This window comes from Salmo salar, chromosome ssa10 (assembly GCF_905237065.1).
Source record: "Salmo salar chromosome ssa10, Ssal_v3.1, whole genome shotgun sequence".
NCBI classification, from domain to species: domain Eukaryota; kingdom Metazoa; phylum Chordata; class Actinopteri; order Salmoniformes; family Salmonidae; genus Salmo; species Salmo salar.
Genome location: NC_059451.1, coordinates 95,310,973 through 95,331,269, shown reverse-complemented (window position 1 = coordinate 95,331,269; position 20,297 = coordinate 95,310,973). Strand labels below are relative to the sequence as shown.

Genomic DNA, 20,297 nt, shown 5'->3' with positions numbered 1-20,297 from the left:
ATTTATTATGGCCATCCAAATGTTAGATCAGATCAAACAAATATATCAAGTGGCTCAATACAATACATTTTTATAAAAAGTTTGCAAAAATAGATAAGATCTTGCTACCATGGAAAGGAAAATACCTTTCTATTTGTGAAAAATCACCCTGATTAACTCTTTAGTCATATCCCAGTTTACCTATTTGCTTATGGCCTTACCTACCAACTTGTTTTTGAAATTATATTAGCAAGAAATAATCAATTTTATTTGGAACAGTAAGCCAGACAAAATTAAACAGGCCTATTTATATAATAAATATTAATTCAGAGTGCAGAAATTATTAAGTATTAAAGCATTAGACCTCTTACTAAAGGTTTAGAAAAGTTATACTTAAATCTGAACTGGTTTTCTAGCAGATTAGTAAGAATATCTCACCCCACGTTCAAGAATGGCCTTTTTAGCTTTATTCAGATTACAACCTCTCACTTAGGGTTATTTGAAAATTAAATCATCTTCAAAATATCGCTATTTAAAAAAAGAATCCATAGAAAGTTGGTTTCAACTTCAGTTTAATCCACCAGAAAACAAATATTATGGTTAAACTCAAATATACTAATTGATAAAAAAAAACATGATGCAAAAAATAAAATACGTATAATCTTTGTAAATTATCTCATAAATAGGACTGGTGGAGTTATGTCACACATGTAGCAAAAAAAAATATATGGAAAATTACAACCAACTAATTGCAGCATTACCGCAAAAATGGAAGAAGAAAGTGGAAGGGGGAGAAAGTAAGGAACTTGTCTGTCGGCCCTGCATTAAAGACCAAAATTGGTTAAAGAAAATTGTGATGAATAAAAAAGTATACCAGTTTCACTAAATGACCAAAAAATTGACAGCTGTGCCATATAGAATAATTGGGAAGAGATTTTCGGTGTATCGATTCCATGGCACATGGTAACAACTGATAAACATAACGCCGCCAGATTCAAAACTTTTTCAATTTAAATTATTATACAAAATTCTTGCAACCAATATAATGTTATTTATATGGGGATACAACCATCCCATCTCTATAGATTTTGCTGCGAAGAGACAGAATCACCTGATCATTTGTTTTGGTACTGCTTGTTTTTGGTCACAGGTTCAAGAAGGGCTGAAGAATTGTAACATTTACCTGCAGCTAACTGCAAATAGCACTGCTGGGTGATTTGAAAAGTCATAGCCAATCGATCAATGATATAGTAATACTCTTCGAAAAAATGTTTATCTTTAATTTACAATTTGTTGAACCTATGAGAATGGAAAGGTTCAGAACTTTTGTGAAACTTCACAGCACAGTTGAAAAATATATGGCAAATAGAATGAAACTGAATGGTCTTCAGAGATATGTGAAAGGGGTTGAGGGTAGCTGAAGGATGGGACTAAAAACAAACAAAATATAAATATTGTAAATTATACTATGTCCGTAAAATTTATATAGTATGTGTAAACTGGAGGTAGAAGCCTAAGTGTTGTTGTCCATTAGTTTACTCCAATTAGGGGAGGGGTGGTAGGGTTAGGGGAAACAAAACAATTTATGGGGGATTGGAAATTATGCAGACAATTACATTGATGGAAGCCACAATCTATCTGCAATATTAAAGCTGATGAACCCAATAAACTAGAACAAAAAAAAAACAGGACAGCAACAGGACAGAGAACACACACACTCACACACACAGAAACAAACATCCACATACAACACATATTAAATGCACCTTAACACACACATAGAAAGATAGGATGTTAATGAGAGAGGGTGCAGGCATACCTCCAGGTATGGTACAGGTGTAACAGAAGGCAGTGGGTATTCCTTCAGCTGTCTCTCTTCATCCAGGAACTTGCCAGCCTTTCCATTGTGAGCTGGCTGGAAGAGGCCGTAGTTCAGCACGTCCTTCAGGCTCTGGTTCAGAGTACACAGGATATGCTGCTTAGATAACCAGATAGGAGCATCCACATCGAACTTCATACATTTCTGAAGAGAGAGAGGAGAGAGCAGGGACAGTTATGAGTTAGGAGTGGTTAATAATACAGTGTGTGAATACCTAAACAACTGAAAACACACACACAATCCCAGTGCAACGCTTACACCACCGTACAGACCGCAGTACAGAGAGAGATAAAGGGAGAGAGGAGGGAGAGAGAGATCATGCACATACATATATAATGAACTAAATAATTCACACAGTTATCAAATCATTGATCAATTATTTCCTGCCATAGAGAACACTCAAAAGGGTGGTGCTAGAAACCCTTGACCAGATAAGAGATTGCAGCACTAGACTCAGGAAGTCAGATTAAACACTGGCATAGGCTCTCCCATCTCAGGCCCCTAGCATACCTTAACATTTAAATAATACATCATGATGCATGCTCTCAATGTTACCCGGAGGTATTGAGGTTAAGTGTCTGGCTCAGGAGCAGGACTGAAGCCAGCTGTGCCATACAGTATTCAGGATATGACCATCAGTGACCATCTTATCAGCAGTCCATCTATTCATGCACACTGTATAGGGTTTATTCCTAATCATACTATAACATTAAAACCGTACATGTTATATACTGTATATAACGTAAAACCTGTTAAGGGAGACCTACAGTGTTGGTAAAACACTTCCTTCTATTTACCACATTGTGGAGTGCTGAGCTATACAGAAAACAGAAAGAATTCAGAGAGAAGGGAGAAAACGGAGAGAGAAGAGAGGGAGTGAGAGAGAGAGCGAAAACTGTTTTCAAGAGGTGGATACACCCCACCAGTGGTAAATCAATCCAATACATCACTGCAACATCAATACACAAGCATCCAACCAGAGTACATCTGTTACCTCCCATCAGTACACCACAACCACAGTACATCTGTTACCTCCCATCAGTACACCACAACCACAGTACATCTGTTACCTCCCATCAGTACACCACAACCACAGTACATCTGTTACCTCCCATCAGTACACCACAACCACAGTACATCTGTTACCTCCCATCAGTACACCGCAACCACATGTCTAAACGCAAACATAGAACAAAGACAGCACAGCTCCGTGTGTACAGTGATAACATCACCATCATTTCACCAACACCTCAACTATAAGACACCAGTATCAAAACCACATAGCAGCAGCATCACCATCCTCCCAATGTCTCTACTCTGCCTTTCACTGTACAATTAAACAACACACACACGCACGTACACGCACACACACAGAGAGAGAGACTGTTCTTATCACAAACACTGTCATTCCCTCTTCAGGGACTCCTCTTCTGCTATTTTCTTGCTCAGAGAAAATAGTTTGTTTTTCTCCAAACCCTACAAAACTGACATCAAATACAGCTTTGAAACCAGCACCCTCTTACCTTTGAGAAAGACTGGAGTTTACTTTATTTTACAGGACACAGGGAAAGAAAACATTAACGGAAGATAGGCAACCAGAGAACCGAGAGAGAGAGGAAGAGATTAAGAGAAATGAGGTCGCCATGGAGGTTGCTGGGGTTGTTTTCAACACACTGTTGAGACAGGTGCACACACACACACACACACACACACACACACACACACACACACACACACACACACACACACACACACACACACACACACACATGCACTCCTATAATCATCCAAGACAAATGTCCCTAGCTTGAGTGCCAGAGTCCGTGCCACCCAAAATATTCCACAGAAGGACATGGGGGAACAGAGGGTTAAATACACAACACTTAATGAGGGAACGTCAGACGCAGGAGAGCAGAAATAGGTAATAGCCGGAGCAGTTTAATACAAAACCCACGGCAATACAAAAAAATAACCTACATGGGTACAAAACCCGACGCGCACCAGTAACATAGAGTACAAGCACTTACAAACAGTTCCACACAAGGACATGGGGGAACAGAGGGTTAAATACACAACACTTAATGAGGGAAATGGAAACCAGGTGTGTAGAAAACAAGACAAAACAAATGGAAAATGAAAAGTGGATCGACGATGGCTAGAAGACCGGTGACGCCGACCGCCGAACACCGCCCGAACAAGGAGAGGAAACGACTTCGGTGGAAGTTGTGACAGTACTCCCCCCTTGACGCGCGGCTCCAGCAGCGCGCTTACACCGGCCTCGGGGATGTGCAGGGCAATCCGGACGGAGACGGTGGAACTCCCGCAGCATTGAAGGGTCCAACACATCCTCCACCGGAACCCAGCATCTCTCCTCCGGACCGTACCCCTCCCAGTCCACGAGGTACTGAAGGCCCCTCGCCCGACGTCTTGAATCCAGTATGGATCGAACAGAGTACGCCGGGGCCCCCTCGATGTCCAGAGGGGGCGGAGGAACCTCCCGCACCTCAGACTCCCGGAGCGGGCCAGCCACCACCGGCTGAGGAGCGACACATGGAACGAGGGGTTATAATTTGGGGGAAGTTGTAACCTGTAACTCACCTCGTTCAGTCTCCTCAGCACTTTAAATGGCCCCACAAACCGCGGACCCAGCTTCCGGCAGGGCAGGCAGAGGGGCAGGTTTTGGGTCAAGAGCCAGACCCGGTCCCCCGGTGCGAACACCGGGGCCTCACTGCGGTGACGGTCTGCGCCGGCTTTCTGGCGCAGCACGGCGCACTGAAGGTGAACATGGGCGGCGTCCCATGTCTCCTCCGCGCGCCGGAACCAGTCGTCCACCACAGGAGCCTCGGTCTGACTCTGATGACAAGGAGCCAGAACCTTCTGATACCCCAGTATGCACTGGAAAGGGAAGAGGTTAGTGGAGGAGTAGCGGAGCGAGTTCTCGGCCATCTCTGCCCAGGCACAAACGCTGCCCACTCCCCTGGCCGGTCCTGGCAATAAGACCTCAGAAACCTACCCACATCCTGGTTTACTCTCTCCACCTGCCCATTACTCTCGGGGTGAAAACCCGAGGCTGATCGAGACCCCCAGACGTTCCATGAATGCCCTCCAGACCCTCGAAGTGAACTGGGGACCCCGATCAGACACTATGTCCTCAGGCACCCCGTAGTGCCGGAAGACGTGTGTAAACAAGGCCTCCGCAGTCTGTAGGGCCGTAGGGGAGACCGGGCAGCGGGAGGAGACGGCAGGAGAAATGATCCACAACAACCAGAATCGTGGTGTTTCCATATGATGGGGAAGATCGGTCAGGAAATCGATCGACAGGTGTGACCATGGCCACTGTGGAATGGGCAAGGGGGTGTAGCTTACCTCTGGGCAGGTGCCTAGGAGCCTTACACTGGGTGCACACCGAGCAGGAGGAAACATACAGCCTCACGTCCTTAGCCAAAGTAGGCCACCAGTACTTCCCACTGAGACAGCGCACCATCCGACCGATGCCTGGATGACCAGAGGAGGGTGACGTGTGGGCCCAATAGATCAGCCGGTTACGGACAGCAAACGGAACGTACAGACGCCCAGCGGGACACTGGAGGTGAGCGGGCTCTGCACGCAACGCCTGCTCAATGTCCACGTCCAGCTCCCACACTATCGGTGCCACCAGGCAGGAGGCCGGGAGTATGGGGGTGGGATCCATGGGCCGCTCCTCTGTGTCATACAGCCGGGACAGTGTGTCTGCCTTACAGTTCTGGAAACCTGGTCTGTAAGAAAGGGTGAAAACAAAACTGGTGAAAAACATGGCCCACCTTGCCTGGCGAGGGTTCAGTCTCCTCGCCACCCGGATGTACTCCAGATTGTGGTGGTCAGTCCAGATGAGAAAAGGGTGTTTAGCCCCCTCAAGCCAATGTCTCCACGCCTTCAAAGCCTTGACGACAGCCAACAGCTCCTGGTCCCCCACGTCATAGTTTCGCTCTGCCGGGCTGAGCTTCCTCGAGAAGAAGGCACAGGGGCGGCGCTTCGGTGGCGTACCCGAGCGCTGAGTGAGCACGGCTCCTATCCTGGCCTCGGACGCGTCCACCTCCACTATGAATGCCAAAGAGGGATCCGGATGGGAGCCGAGGTAAACAGAGCCCTCAGGTGACCAAAGGCCCTGTCCACCTCAGCCGACCACTGCAAACGCACCGGTCCCCCCTTCAGCAGTGAGGTAATGGGAGCCACTACCTGACCAAAACCCTGGATAAACCTCCGGTAGTAATTAGAAACCGCTGCACCTCCTTTACTGTGGTGGGAGTCAGCCAATTACGCACGGCTGAGATGTGGTCACTCTCCATCTCCACCCCTGAGGTGGAAATGCGGTACCCTAGGAAGGAGACGGACTGTTGGAAGAACAGACATTTCTCAGCCTTGGCGTACAGGCCATGCTCCAACACTCTCCATACATGGGTACAAAACCCGACGCGCACCAGTAACATAGAGTACAAGCACTTACAAACAAACATTTCCACACAAGGACATGGGGGAACAGAGGGTTAAATACACAACACTTAATGGGGGAAATGGAAACCAGGTGTGTAAGAAAACAAGACAAAACAAATGGAAAATGAAAAGTGGATCGACGATGGCTAGAAGACCAGTGAGGCCGACCGCGAACACCGCCCAAACAAGAAGAGGAAACGACTTCGGTGGAAGTCGTGACACTCCAACTGCTCTTAAATGCTAGTAAAACTAAATGCATGCTCTTCAACCGATTGCTGCCCGCACCCGCACGCCGACCAGCATCACTACTCTGGACGGTTCTGACTTAGAATATGTGGACAACTACAAATACCTAGGTGTCTGGTTAGATTGCAAACTCTCCTTCCAGACTCACATTAAGCATCTCCAATCCAAAATTAAATCTAGAATTGGCTTCCTATTTCTCGCAACAAAGCCTCCTTCACTCATTTCTGCCTAACATACACTCGTGAAACTGACTAGTCTACCAATCCTTGACTTCAGCGATGTCATTTACAAAATAGCCTCCAACACTCTACTCAGCAAATTGGATGTAGTCTATCACAATGCCATCTGTCTTGTCACCAAAGCCCCATATACTACCCACCACTGTGACCTGTATACTCTCGTTGGCTGGCCCTTGCTACATATTCGTCGCCAAACCCACTGGCTCCAGGTCATCTATAAGTCTTTGCTAGGTAAAGCCCCACCTTACCTCAGCTCACTGGTCACCATAGCAACACCCACTCGAAGTACGCGCTCAAGCAAGTATATTTCACTGCTCATCCCCAAAGCCAACATCTCCTTTGGCCGCCTTTTCTTCCACTTCTCTGCTGCCAATGACTGGAACGAATTGCAAAAATCATTGAAGCTAGAGACTTATATCTCCCTCACTAACTTTTAGCATTAGCTGTCAAAGCAGCTTACAGATCACTGTACCTGTACACAGCTCATCTGTAAATTGCACACCCAACTACCTCATCCCCATATTGTTATTCTTTTTTGTTGTTGCTCTTTTGCACCCCAGTATCTCTACTTGCACATCATCATCTGCACATCTATCACTCCAGTGTTAATGCTAAATTTGAATTATTTCGCCACTATGGCCTATTTATTGCCTTTTCTCTCTAGCCTTACTACATTTGCACATACTGTACATAGATTTTTCGATTGTGTTTTTTGACTGTACGTTTGTTTATCCCATGTGTAACTCTGTGTTGTTTGTGTCGCACTGCTTTGCTTTATCTTGGCCAGGTCGCAGTTGTAAATGAGAACTTGTTCTCAACTGGACTACCTGGTTAAATAATGATAAAATAAATCAAATATAAATTTGGTATCACAATTCCACAGGGAGTTGGCAAGAGAGCAAAAACAGACTGGCACCCAGGCAAAAAAATTCCCTCTCGGGGACAATAAAGTATATCCTAGGTACGCGCGCACACACTCACACACACACACACACACACACACACACACACACACACACACACACACACACACACACACACACACACACACACACACACACACACAGTACCAGTCAAAAGTTTGGACACACCTACTCATTCAAGGGTTTTTCTTTATTTTTACTATTTTATTCATTTTTAGAATAATAGTGAAGACATCAAAACTATAAAATAACACATATGGAATAATGTAGTAACCAAAAAAGTGTTAAACAAATCAAAATATATTTTATATTTGAGATTCTTCAAAGTAGCCACCCTTTGCCTTGACAGCTTTGCACACTCTTGGCATTCTCTCAACCATCTTCACCTGGAATGTGTTACCACTAACACAGAAGCAGAGACTGAGTGTGAGCCACCAGCAGATAGAGATACACCATGCCTGTCATAAAGAAGTTTAGGGAGCATTGAAGTTTCCTAAGAATAGCTTCTCTCTCCGCATCACCAACTTGACCAAAGAGGACCTGGGTTCTTACTACATGTGCTTACTAATGGAGGGAGAGCATTGTTTGCCGCTCATTCTATATTTGTGGATTCTTACACAGATTTTCCTCGCTCAGTGGGAGAGGAAGCTGAGGACCACCTCCGCATCAACTACACACTCCACTGATGACCTGTGCTCTGCTGGGGATGCTCTGTGTTGTAATCACTGTGAACCTGAAGACCAAGCGAAGAGACCAGGCTTTCCTGAAGACCATGAGGATTGCAGCCAAGGTGCAGGGACAGCAGAGCGGAAGTAGAGAGAAAATGAGGAAGAGAGGAGAATGAAGGAGAGAGAAGAGTGAAGGTGTGCTTGGGGCAAGTTTAGGAGAAAGATATGTCAGATTTGTGATAAGACAAATTCACATTAATGTTTGTAACCAATACTATACACTATCTGTCAATGGGTATTCTGCACATATTCCACCAATGACATTGTATTTCAGTTTAAATTAAAACACTTTAAATTAATGATTCAATGTACAATAGTTCTAAATCCCTTCTCCAGAGCTCTGAAAGGAAACGTGAAGTAAACTGCAAATAAAATAGTGGAAATGGTTGAGTGTTTTAGTTAGGGTTCTTTTCATGGTAAAACATTTCAAGTATTTTTCCTGCTACTGCTTCCTCACATAAAGAAAGTAACCTTTGAAAGATGATTTGACATTTGATATTATAGAACAGAGAACACATACTCTTTTAGCTAATTCACTTCAGACCCATACATTGTATTCACTTTAGTAAAGTTGCATTTCCAGTAAACTTACCAATGATGCTGATTGCTGTGATAGCATCTTACCCTAAAAACCATACAACCTAACATATTCTTCAATTAAACTTGGCTGTAGGGCCTAGTTGATTCAGACAGTTTTTGTATAGCCTATTTTGACAAATGCCATTGTCCACAGCTGCATTTAATCTGTGTTAAATTCCACAATGGTTTACTGCTCCAGCTATGAAATACTTCCTGACAAATCAAACTGACTTCTTCCACTGCTCTATGTTAGCTACATACAGTATTTCAGTCTGAGACTGCCATCGTTGAAGTTTTTGTGGTGATGTCAAATGGAGGAGTGTCGTACAAAACTAAGTCATCTCTAAACAGAGTATCAAAGCCAATGATGTTCTTTCAAAACGCCTCTTCACCCACGTGTGTTTTGGCTCTGGCCCAACCCATCGTTTTTTCGGACCAATCAGAATGGTTAGAATGTGTTTTGCGTTTTAGAATCCTCAGGGAGGTCCAGACTCATTGCGGAGAAAAACTAACGTCCATGAGCGTGGCGTATCGTTTGGCTGGAGCAAGGAGTATTCTAAGACCTGATTCAGCTAATCAAGGTCTTGAGGATCCTCCTAGAGCTGTGGCAAAATCCTGCAGATGGGTATCTATCTCCCCACGAGGGGAAAACACAAACCTCTCTATGGATGCTGTGACCAAGTTATGGCGCAAAAATATGGCAGAGCTATCAATAAAAACCGATAAGTAGAGTCAAGATTCTCCCCACTGTCTGGTGTGAAACACCATAGCATTCTCAGTACCATTGTTGTTCTACACTGAGGCTGGACAGACTTTCAGCGCCCTTTCTTCGCTTACAGTTTCCTTTTCATCCAAATAGCTTTTCCCTCTCTTCTTTCTGTTTCCTCCCTTCTTCATATCCAGTAAAGTCTGCCTTCTCTGTCTACTGTATTGTGCAGCTAACACTCCCCTCTCTCCCATCTGCTAACCCTCTTTCCCTCCTTTTCCATTATCCTCTTTTCTCCCTCGTCTCTCCTTCCCACCAGCCACCCCTTTTGCCTCCCCTCTCTCCCTAAAGAATATCTCCCTCCTCCCTTTCTTCGTCTATGAACTGCAGTGCAGGGCCAGCCTGATAGGATAGAATAGAGAGAGAGAAAGAAAGAGGGGGGGGGTAGAGAAGAGAGTACATGATAACATGAAAACAAGTATGAATATGCATGGAAGAGAAAGAAAGACAAAGAAGCCCGGTCCCCTGAGAAAGGGGACCGGGCCTCTTTACGGGAGGTGAAGGAAAAAGAGACAGATAGTTACTACCATCCTTACTCAGCACTTTCTTCACCTACAGCAGCGATTAGTCGGTGAAATGACAGTAGAGAACAAAAGGAGGACATACAGTACCTTCAGAAAGATTTGACACCCCTTTACTTTTTCTACATTTTGTTGTGTTACAAAGTGGGAATAAAATGGATTACAATGTTTTGGTCCACGATCTACACAAACTGCTCTAATGTCAAAGTGGAGGAAAAATTCTAACATTTGTAAAAAAGGAATGAAATATAAAACAATAATGTATCTTGATTAGACAAAAATTCATCCCCCTGAGTCAATACATGTTAGAATCTTTGGAAGCGATTACAGCTGTGAGTCTTTCTGGGTAAGTCTCTAAGAGCTTTGCAAACCTGGATTGTACAATATTTGCACATTATGCTTAAAGAAATACTTCAAGGTCTGTCAAGTTGGTTGTTGATCATTGCTAGACAGCCATTTTCAGGTCTTGCCATGAATTTCCAAGCCGATTTAAGTCAATACTGTAACTAGGCCACTCAGGAACATTCAACGTTGTCATGGTAAGCAACTCCAGTGTATATTTTGCCTTGTGTTTTAGGTTATTGTCCTGCTGAAAGGTGAATTTGTCTACTCTGTCTGTTGGAAAGTAGACTGTGCTTAGCCTGTGCTTAGCTCTATTTTATTTATTTTATTTAAAAAAAAACTCCATAATTGTTGCTGATGACAAGCATACCCATAACATGATGCAGTCACTACCCTGCTTGAAAATATGAAGAGTGGTACTCAGTGATGTGATGTGTTTGCCCCAAACATAACACTTTGTATTAAGGACATATTTTTTAACAGTTTTACTTTAGTGCCTTATTGCAAACAGGATGCATGCTTTGGAATATTTTTTCTGTACATGCTTCCTTCCTTTTACAAGTAGGTTAGTATTGTGCAGTAAGTGCAATGTTGTTGAGCCATCATCAGTTTTCTCCTATAACTACATAACTACCAATAGGTGGCGTTCTTTGTAAGGCATTGGAAAACCTCCCTGGTCTTTGTGGTAGAATCTGTGTTTGAAATGTATTGCTCGACTGAGGGACCTGAAATATACAGTACATTCGGAAAGAAATTCAGAGCCCTTGACCTTTTCCACATTTTGTTGCGTTACAGCCTTTTTCTAAATTGGATTAAATAAAAAAATCCTCATCAACCTACACACAGTACCCCATAATAGAAAGAGAATAAAACATTTTTGTTGCAAATGTATTAAAAATAAAAACAGAAATACCTTATTTACATAAGTATTCAGACCCTTTGCTATGAGACTCTAAATTGAGCTCAGGTGCATCCTGTTTCCATTGATCATCCTTAAGATGTTTCTACAACTTGATTGGAGTCCACCTGTGGTAAATCCAAATGATTGGACATAATTTGGAAAGGAACACACCTGTCTATATAAGGTCCCACAGTTGACAGTGCATGTCAGAGCAAAAACCAAGCCATGAGGTAAAACCAAGCCATGAGTGGTGGCAGCATCATGCGGTGGGGATGTTTTTCAGCAGCAGGGAGACTAATCAGGATAAGGGGAAAGATGAACGGAGCAAAGTACAGAGAGAACCTGCTCCAGAGTGCTCAGGACCTCAGACTGGAATGAAGGTTCACCTTCCAACAGGACAACCACCCTAAGCACACAGCCAAGACAACGCAGGAGTGGCTCTGAATGTCTCTGAATGCCCTTGAGTGGCCCAGCCAGCGACGCTCCCCATCCAACCTGACAGAGCTTGAGAAGATCTGCAGAGAAAATGGGAGGAACTCCTCAAATAGAGGCGTGCCAAGCTTGTGGTGTCATACCCAAGAAGACTCGAGGCTGTAATCACTGCCAAGGCTGCTTCAAAAAATACTGAGTAAAGGATCTGAATTGTTATGTAAATGAGATATTTCAGTGTTTTATTTTTAATACATTTGCAAACATTTCTAAAAACCTGTTTTGTCTTTGTCATTATGGGGTATTGTGTATCGATTGAGAGAGATTATACGCAATGATACCAAGAAACTGTCAAAAAGTCCTTTGAAAGCCTCTTATGAGTGAGCCATGCTGTGAACATTATAAAACGGAGACATTTGGATGAGCTTATCTCAGTGGACATATATGGGACAAGGCCCCACCCCAGCTTTTTTACACAGGGCATGACAGAGAGAGGTGATGGAGGAAATACAGTGGTTGCTCCACTAAAAGTTTTGTGATTATGCCGCAGGATTTAGAGGTAATTTGTGGTTTAGTACGATATCCTGCGTCACTACTTCATTGCTCCAGACTAGAGCAAGTGGCAGTTAGAGCACTGATTATGCTTTTGGGTCCTACTGTGTCTCTAACTGACAATTTTTTTATTTGATTTATTTCACCTTTATTTATTAACTAGGTAGGCAAGTTGAGAACAAGTTCTCATTTACAATTGCAACCTGGCCAAGATAAAGCAACGCAGTTCGACACATACAACAACACAGAGTTACACATAGAGTAAAACAAACATACAGTAGAATAACACAGTAGAAAAATAAGTCTATATACAATGTGAGCAAATGAGGTGAGATAAGGGAGGTAAAGGCAAAAAGGCCATGGTGGCAAAGTAAATACAATATAGCAAGTAAAACATTGGAATGGTAGATTTGTAGTGGAAGAAAGTGCAAAGTAGAAATAAAAATAATGGGGTGCAAAGGAGCAAAATAAATAAATAAATAAATACAGTAGGAGAGGGGGTAGTTGTTTGGGCTAAATTATAGATGGGCTGCACCTGTATAATTGTGCAGATCACTGCACAATTATACAGGTGCAGTGATCTGTGAGCTGCTCTGACAGCTGGTGCTTAAAGCTAGTGAGGGAGATAAGTGTTTCCAGTTTCAGAGATTTTTGTAGTTTGTTCCAGTCATTGGCAGCAGAGAACTGGAAGGAAAGACGGCCAAAGGAGGAATTGGCTTTGGGGGTGACCAGAGAGATATACCTGCTGGAGCGCGTGCTACAGGTGGGTGCTGCTATGGTGACCAGTGAGCTGAGGTAAGGGGGGACTTTACCTAGCAGGGTCTTGTAGATGACCTGGAGCCAGTGGGTTTGGCGACGAGTATGAAGCGAGGGCCAGCCAACAAGAGCGTACAGGTCGCAGTGGTGGGTAGTATATGGGGCTTTGGTGACAAAACGGATGGCACTGTGATAGTGTCACGTCCTGACCAGCAGATGGAGCTATTGTATTAGTTTTGGGGTCAGGACGTGGCAGTTTTGTGTGTGTGAATGTTTGTGTTGGTGATTGGAACTTCCAATTGAAGGCAGGTGTGTTGAGTTGCCTTTGATTGGGAGTCCTATATAGGTGTGTGTGTTTTTCTTTGGGGTTGTGGGTAGTTGTTCTTGCACTGCGTTTTTGTATGCCTGTAAGACTATTCCTGTCGTGTGTATTGTTTTTTTTCCAGTGGATGCTTTACTCCTTTTTTTAAAATTAAAATATGAGTATCCATATTCCCGCTGCGTCTTGGTCCTCTTCTCTCCAGTACGACATTTTTGTGACAGAACCACCCACCACCAAAGGACCAAGCAGCGGAAGAGGAGGAAGCCACAGGAGGACTATTGGAAGCAGCACGCTTGGGAGGAGATGGATTCCTGGTCGCTGGATGTATTGGAGGAGAGGATTGACTGGACATGGGAGCAGTTGCGGGCCCACTGTGACAACCTGCCTGGGAGGCAGGTAGAACCCGAGAGGCAGCCCCAATAATTTTTTTGGGGGGGGCACAAGGGCTAATTGGCGGGGCGAGATTGGAGCCCCAGGCCAGCTCCCCGTACCCTTGTAGGGCAGACTGGACAGGTCCCGTGCTTTGGGGTTGGGGCTGTGGTGAGGCCTGGGATTTTCAGGCCGGTAGGCACAGTACCAGCGCCCCGCATGTGCCAGGGTGAAGTAGGCATCGAGCCGGAAGGGGGTGACGCCAACCCTGCGCCCAAGACCGCCAGTGCGCCTCTACGGTCCGGTGTTTCCCGCCATACGCACTAGCATGGAGGTGCGTGTCTCCAGGCTGGCACGTCCAGTACCAGCCCCACGCATCAGGTGTCTAGTGCGTCAGCCCAGCCTCGCCAGTCAAGAGTCACCTGAGCTGCCCGCCAGTCAAGAGTCACCTGAGCTGCCCGACAGTCAAGAGTCACCTGAGCTGCCCCGCCAGTCAAGAGTCACCTGAGCTGCCCGCCAATCAAGAGTCACCTGAGCTGCCCACCAGTCGAGAGTCACCTGAGCTGCCCGCCAGTCGAGAGTCGCCTGAGCTGCCCGCCAGTCGAGAGTCGCCTGAGCTGCCCGCCAGTCGAGAGTCGCCTGAGCTGCCCGCCAGTCGAGAGTCGCCTGAGCTGCCCGCCAGTCAAGAGTCTCCAGAGCTGCCCGCCAGTCAAGAGTCGCCAGAGCTGCCCGCCAGTCAAGAGTCGCCAGAGCTGCCCGCCAGTCAGGAGCTGCCAGAGCCGCCCGCTAGTCAGGAGCTGCCAGAGTGGCCCGACTGCCCGGAGCTGCCAGAGTGGCCCGACTGCCCCGGAGCTGCCAGAGTGGCCCGACTGCCCGGAGCTGCCAGAGTGGCCCGACTGCCCGGAGCTGCCAGAGTGGCCCGACTGCCCGGAGCTGCCAGAGTGGCCCGACTGCCCGGAGCTGCCAGAGTGGCCCGACTGCCCGGAGCTGCCCGAGTGGCCCGACTGCCCGGAGCTGCACGAGTGGCCCGCCTGTCCTCCGGCCCAGCCCGAGTGGCCCTCCTGTACTCCGGCCCAGCCCGAGTGGCCCTCCTGTCCTCCGGCCCAGCCCGAGTGGCCCTCCTGTCCTCCGGCCCAGCCCGAGTGGCCCTCCTGTCCTCCGGCCCAGCCCGAGTGGCCCTCCTGTCCTCCGGCCCAGCCCGAGTGGCCCTCCTGTCCTCCGGCCCAGCCCGAGTGGTCCGTCTGCCAGGGTCAGCCGAGTGGCCCGTCTGCCCGGCGCAGCTAGCGGCGCCACCGAAGTGGGCGACGCCGAAGGTGGAGCGAGGTCCACGTGCTGCACCTGAGCCACCTCCAGGATAGGTGGGTTGGGGAGGGAGGGTATAGCACAGTGCCGTTGATGGCAGCCACCCTCCCTTCCCTCCCTTATTGTTTAATGGGTTTTTGTTGGGGATTTTTTGTTGTTGGTGTTTTCTGTTGGTAGGTGCATTCCGGGGTCTGCACCTTGAGGGGGGGGGTTACTGTCACGTCCTGACCAGCAGATGGAGCTATTGTATTAGTTTTGGGGTCAGGACGTGGCAGTTTTGTGTGTGTGAATGTTTGTGTTGGTGATTGGGACTTCCAATTGAAGGCAGGTGTGTTGAGTTGCCTTTGATTGGGAGTCCTATATAGGTGTGTGTGTTTTTCTTTGGGGTTGTGGGTAGTTGTTCTTGCACTGCGTTTTTGTATGCCTGTAAGACTGTTCCTGTCGTGTGTATCGTTTTTTTTCCAGTGGATGCTTTACTCCTTTTTTTTAAATTAAAATATGAGTATCCATATTCCCGCTGCAGTTTGGTCTATTCAACACGGCTCTTTTTGTGACAGATAGACTGCATCCAGTTTATTGAGTAGGGTATTGGAGGCTATTTTGTAAATGACATCGCCGAAGTCGAGGATCGGTAGGGTGGTCAGTTTTACGAGGGTATGTTTGGCAGCATGAGTGAAGGATGCTTTGTTGCGAAATAGGAAGCCAATTCTAGATTTAACTTTGGATTGGAGATGTTTTATGTGAGTCTGGAAGGAGAGTTTACAGTCTAACCAGACACCTAGGTATTTGAAGTTGTCCACATATTCTAAGTCAGGACCGTCCAGAGTAGTGATGCTGGACGGGCGGGCAGGTGCAGGCAGCGACCGGTTGAAGAGCATGCATTTAGTTTTACTTGTATTTAAGAGCAGTTGGAGGCCACGGAAGGAGAGTTGTATGGCATTGAAGCTCGTCTGGAAGGTTGTTAACACAGTGTCCAAAGAAGGGCCAGAAGTATACAGAATGGTGTCGTCTGCGTAGAGGTGGATCAGAGACTCACCAGCAGCAAGAGCGACATCATTAATGTATACAGAGAAAAGAGTTGGTCCAAGACTTGAACCCTGTGGCATCCCCATAGAGACTGCCAGAGGGCCGGACAACAGGCCATCCGATTTGACACATTGAACTCTATCAGAGAAGTAGTTGGTGAACCAGGCAAGGCAATCATTTGAGAAACCAAGGCTATTGAGTCTGCCGATGAGGATGTGGTGATTGACAGAGTCGAAAGCCTTGGCCAGGTCAATGAATATGGTAGCACAGTATTGTTTCTTACCGATGGCGGTTACGATATCGTTTAGGATCTTGAGCGTGGCTGAGGTGCACCCATGACCAGCTCTGAAACCAGATTGAATGGGTGACATAAACCTAAATAGAAACTGATAATTGTGCACAACTTCAGTATTACTTACTAAAACTGTTGTTACTCTAAGGTTTTTATTATTTTATTAGGATTATTTAGCTCTTACTGTAGTACTGTAGCCCACTCCCGACCAGGGAAGAAATGAGAATAGGTGATGGTGTAGAGAGAAGAGAGGATATCCTGTCTGTTTCTCCCTAGACAACCCACAGTCAAGACAGATGACATGTACACCAATTAACAGCTCTGGCTGCCAGACTAGAGATGACAAAAGGTGAGAAATACATTTAGTATGAGTACCTCTCCTGGCTCAAAATAAAATACATTTTCTAACAACTAAGACATTTGATTTAGCTCTACCAGCATATTGGAATCAATGGAATTGTCACAAAAATGCTTTTGTAAAGAGTTTATAGACTTGAAAACCACAGCACATCCTGAAGGGTTGTCTTGTCACCATAGCAACCGAGCAGAGCGGAAAATAAACATTGTTATATTCAAAATGACATCAAAATCACTATACACATCTAATCCTTCGGCTTAACCTTAACACTTTAACGTAACTCCTAACCTTAACCTTAATCCCTAACCCCTAGACTAGCTAATGTTAGCCAGCTTGTTAACGTTAGGATGAACTCCTAGCCACCTAGTTAACGTTAGCCACAACAAATTGAAATTCAGAACATAGGTTTTTCACATTCGTAAGATATTGTACATTTTCCAGATTCGTAACTTATTGTACATTTTGCAAATTCGTAACATATCATAAGAAATGGATGATAGACAGCCATAAATTAATAAATACCATATGAAATGTAAGTACCAGTCAAAAGTTTGGACACACCTACTCATTCAAGAGTGTTTCTCTATTTGTACTATTTTCTACATTGTAGAATAATAGTGAAGACCGAAAAACAATGAAATAACACATATGGAATTATGTAGTGTCCAAAAAGGGTTAAACAAATCTAAATATATGTTATATTCTTCAAAGTAGCCACCCTTTGCCTTGATTACAGCTTTGCACACTCTTGGCATTCTCTCAACCAGCTTTACCTGGAATGCTTTTCCAACAGTCTTGAAGGAGTTCCTCACTCTGCCGTCCAACTCATCCCAAACCATCTCAATTGGGTTAAGGTCGGGTGATTGTGGAGGCCAGGTCATCTGATGCAGCACTCCATCACTCTTTCTGTGTAAGGGTCAAATAGCCCTTATACAGCCTCGAGGTGTGTTGGGTCATTGTCCTGTTGAAAAACAAATGATAGTGGGACTAAGTGCAAACCAGGTGGGATGGCGTATCGCTGCAGAATGCTGTGGTAGCCATGCTGGTTAAGTGTGCCTTGAATTCTAAATAAATCACAGTGTCACCAACAAAGCACCCCACACCATCACACCTTCTCCTTCATGCTTCATGGTGGGAGCCACACATGCTGAGATCATCCGTTCACCTACTCCGCGTCTCACAAAGACACGGCGGTTGGAACCAAACATCTTAAATTTGGACTCATCAGACCAAAGTACAGATTTCCAGCGGTCTAATGTCCATTGCTTGCATTTCTTGGCCCAAGCAAGTCTCTTCTTATTAGTGTCCATTATTTAGTAGTGGTTTCTTTGCAGCATTTCAACCTTGAAGGCCTGATTCACGCAGTCTCCTCTGAACAGTTGATGTTGAGATGTGTCTGTTACTTGAACTCTGTGAAGCATTTATTTATGCTGCAATTTCTGAGGCTGGTAACTCTAATGAACTTGTCTTCTGCAGCAGAGGTAACTCTGGGTCTTCCTTTCCTATGGTGGTCCTCATGAGAGCCAGTTTTATCATAGCCCTTGATGGTTTTTGCGACTGCACTTGAAGAAACTTTCAAAGTTCTTGACATTTTCCGGATTGACTAACCTTCATGTGTTAAAGTAATGGACTGTCGTTTCTTTGCTTATTTGAGCGGATCTTGCAATAACATGGACTTGGTATTTTACCTAATACGGCTATCTTCTGTATACCACCCCTACTTTGTCACAACACAACTGATTGGCTCAAACGCATTAGGAAGGAAAGAAATTCCACAAATGAACTTTTAACAAGGCACACCTGTTAATTGAAATGCATTCCAGGTGGCTACCTCATGAAGCTGAGAATGCCAAAAGCTGTCAAGGTAAAGAGTGGCTATTTTGAAGAATCTCAAATATATATATATGCCAAGAGTGTGCAAAGCTGTTAAAAGGCAAAGGGTGGCTACTTTGAAGAATATAAAATATATTTAGATTTTTTTTTAACACTTTTTGGTTACTACATGATTCCATGTGTGTTATTTCATAGTTTTGTCTTCACTATTATTCTACAATGTAGAAAATAGTAAAAATAAAGAAAAACCCTTGAATGCTTATGTGTGTCCAAACTTTGACTGGTACTGTATACTAAACAAGTGTTTCGGATTTACGTACAGAATAATACAAAATGCTCTGAAACCAGGTTGCTACACAGCACGGTAGACACACACACACACACACACACACACACACACACACACACACACACACACACACACACACACACACACACACACACACACACACACACACGCAGTATGTCATATTCAACTTGATATCAGTGCCATTAGACTTTCTGTAACAAGAGACGCTGAAATGCAATTTCACACACGGGAAAGAATGCTCCAATCAACAATCAGTTATGCATCAAAACACACATACACACACACACACACACTAACACACACTCAAAGCAAGCCATGCACAATATATTAAAGTATTCTGCATCATGCAGAGCAGATAAGTCATTTTTGTGCCATCAATATGCCGTGAACTAACACTTCTCTTTCTATGGAAGTGACATCCTTTATAGAATGATACATTTACTCAATTCATCACGTCTTTATCAAAACAGCTTGTATTGAACCACAATGGCAGAGGAGTTTGCATTAGTGGACTATTTCACTGGTTTGTTTGTATGCTACCTGGCAAGATCAATATAGCTCAGCTCTAATATTTAAAATAATTTGATATACGAATTTGACCCAGTACTGCTATACAATCAATAACATAAATATTCCACTAGCTACAGTTGAAGTCGGAAGTTTACATACACATTAGCCAAACACATTTAAACTCAGTTCTTCACAATTCCTGACATTTAATCCTAATAAAAATAATAGTAGAGAGAATGATTTATTTCATATTTTATTTCTTCCATCACATTCCCAGTGGGTCAGAAGTTTACATTCACTCAATTAGTATTTGGTAGCATTGTCTTTAAATTGTTTAACTTGGGTCAAACATTTTGGGTAGCCTTCCACAAGCTTCCCACAATAAATTGGGTGAATTTTATCCCATTCCACCTGACAGAGCTGGTGTAACCGAGTCAGGTTTGTAGGCCTCCTTGCTCACACACGCTTTTTCAGTTCTGCCCACAAATATTCCATAGGATTGAGGTCAAGGCTTTGTGATGGCCACTCCAATACCTTGACTTTGTTGTCCTTAAGCCATTTTGCCACAACTTTGGAAGTATGCTTGGGGTCAGTGTCCAGTTGGAAGACCCATTTGCGACCAAGCTTTAACTTCCTGACTGATGTCTTGAGATGTTGCTTCAATA

At 44.8% G+C, this 20,297-nt stretch overlaps 1 protein-coding gene across 1 annotated transcript in view; it reads right to left on the bottom strand.

Annotated features, from left to right (window-relative positions):
* Positions 1–20,297, bottom strand: part of LOC106561231 (SH3 and multiple ankyrin repeat domains protein 3) — a 417,309-nt gene that overhangs the window by 246,689 nt on the left and 150,323 nt on the right. Inside the window, exon 4 of the mRNA XM_045688739.1 lies at positions 1,799–2,002. Within this exon, the coding sequence (XP_045544695.1) occupies positions 1,799–2,002 (204 nt within the window). The remainder of the gene's footprint in view (positions 1–1,798; positions 2,003–20,297) is intronic.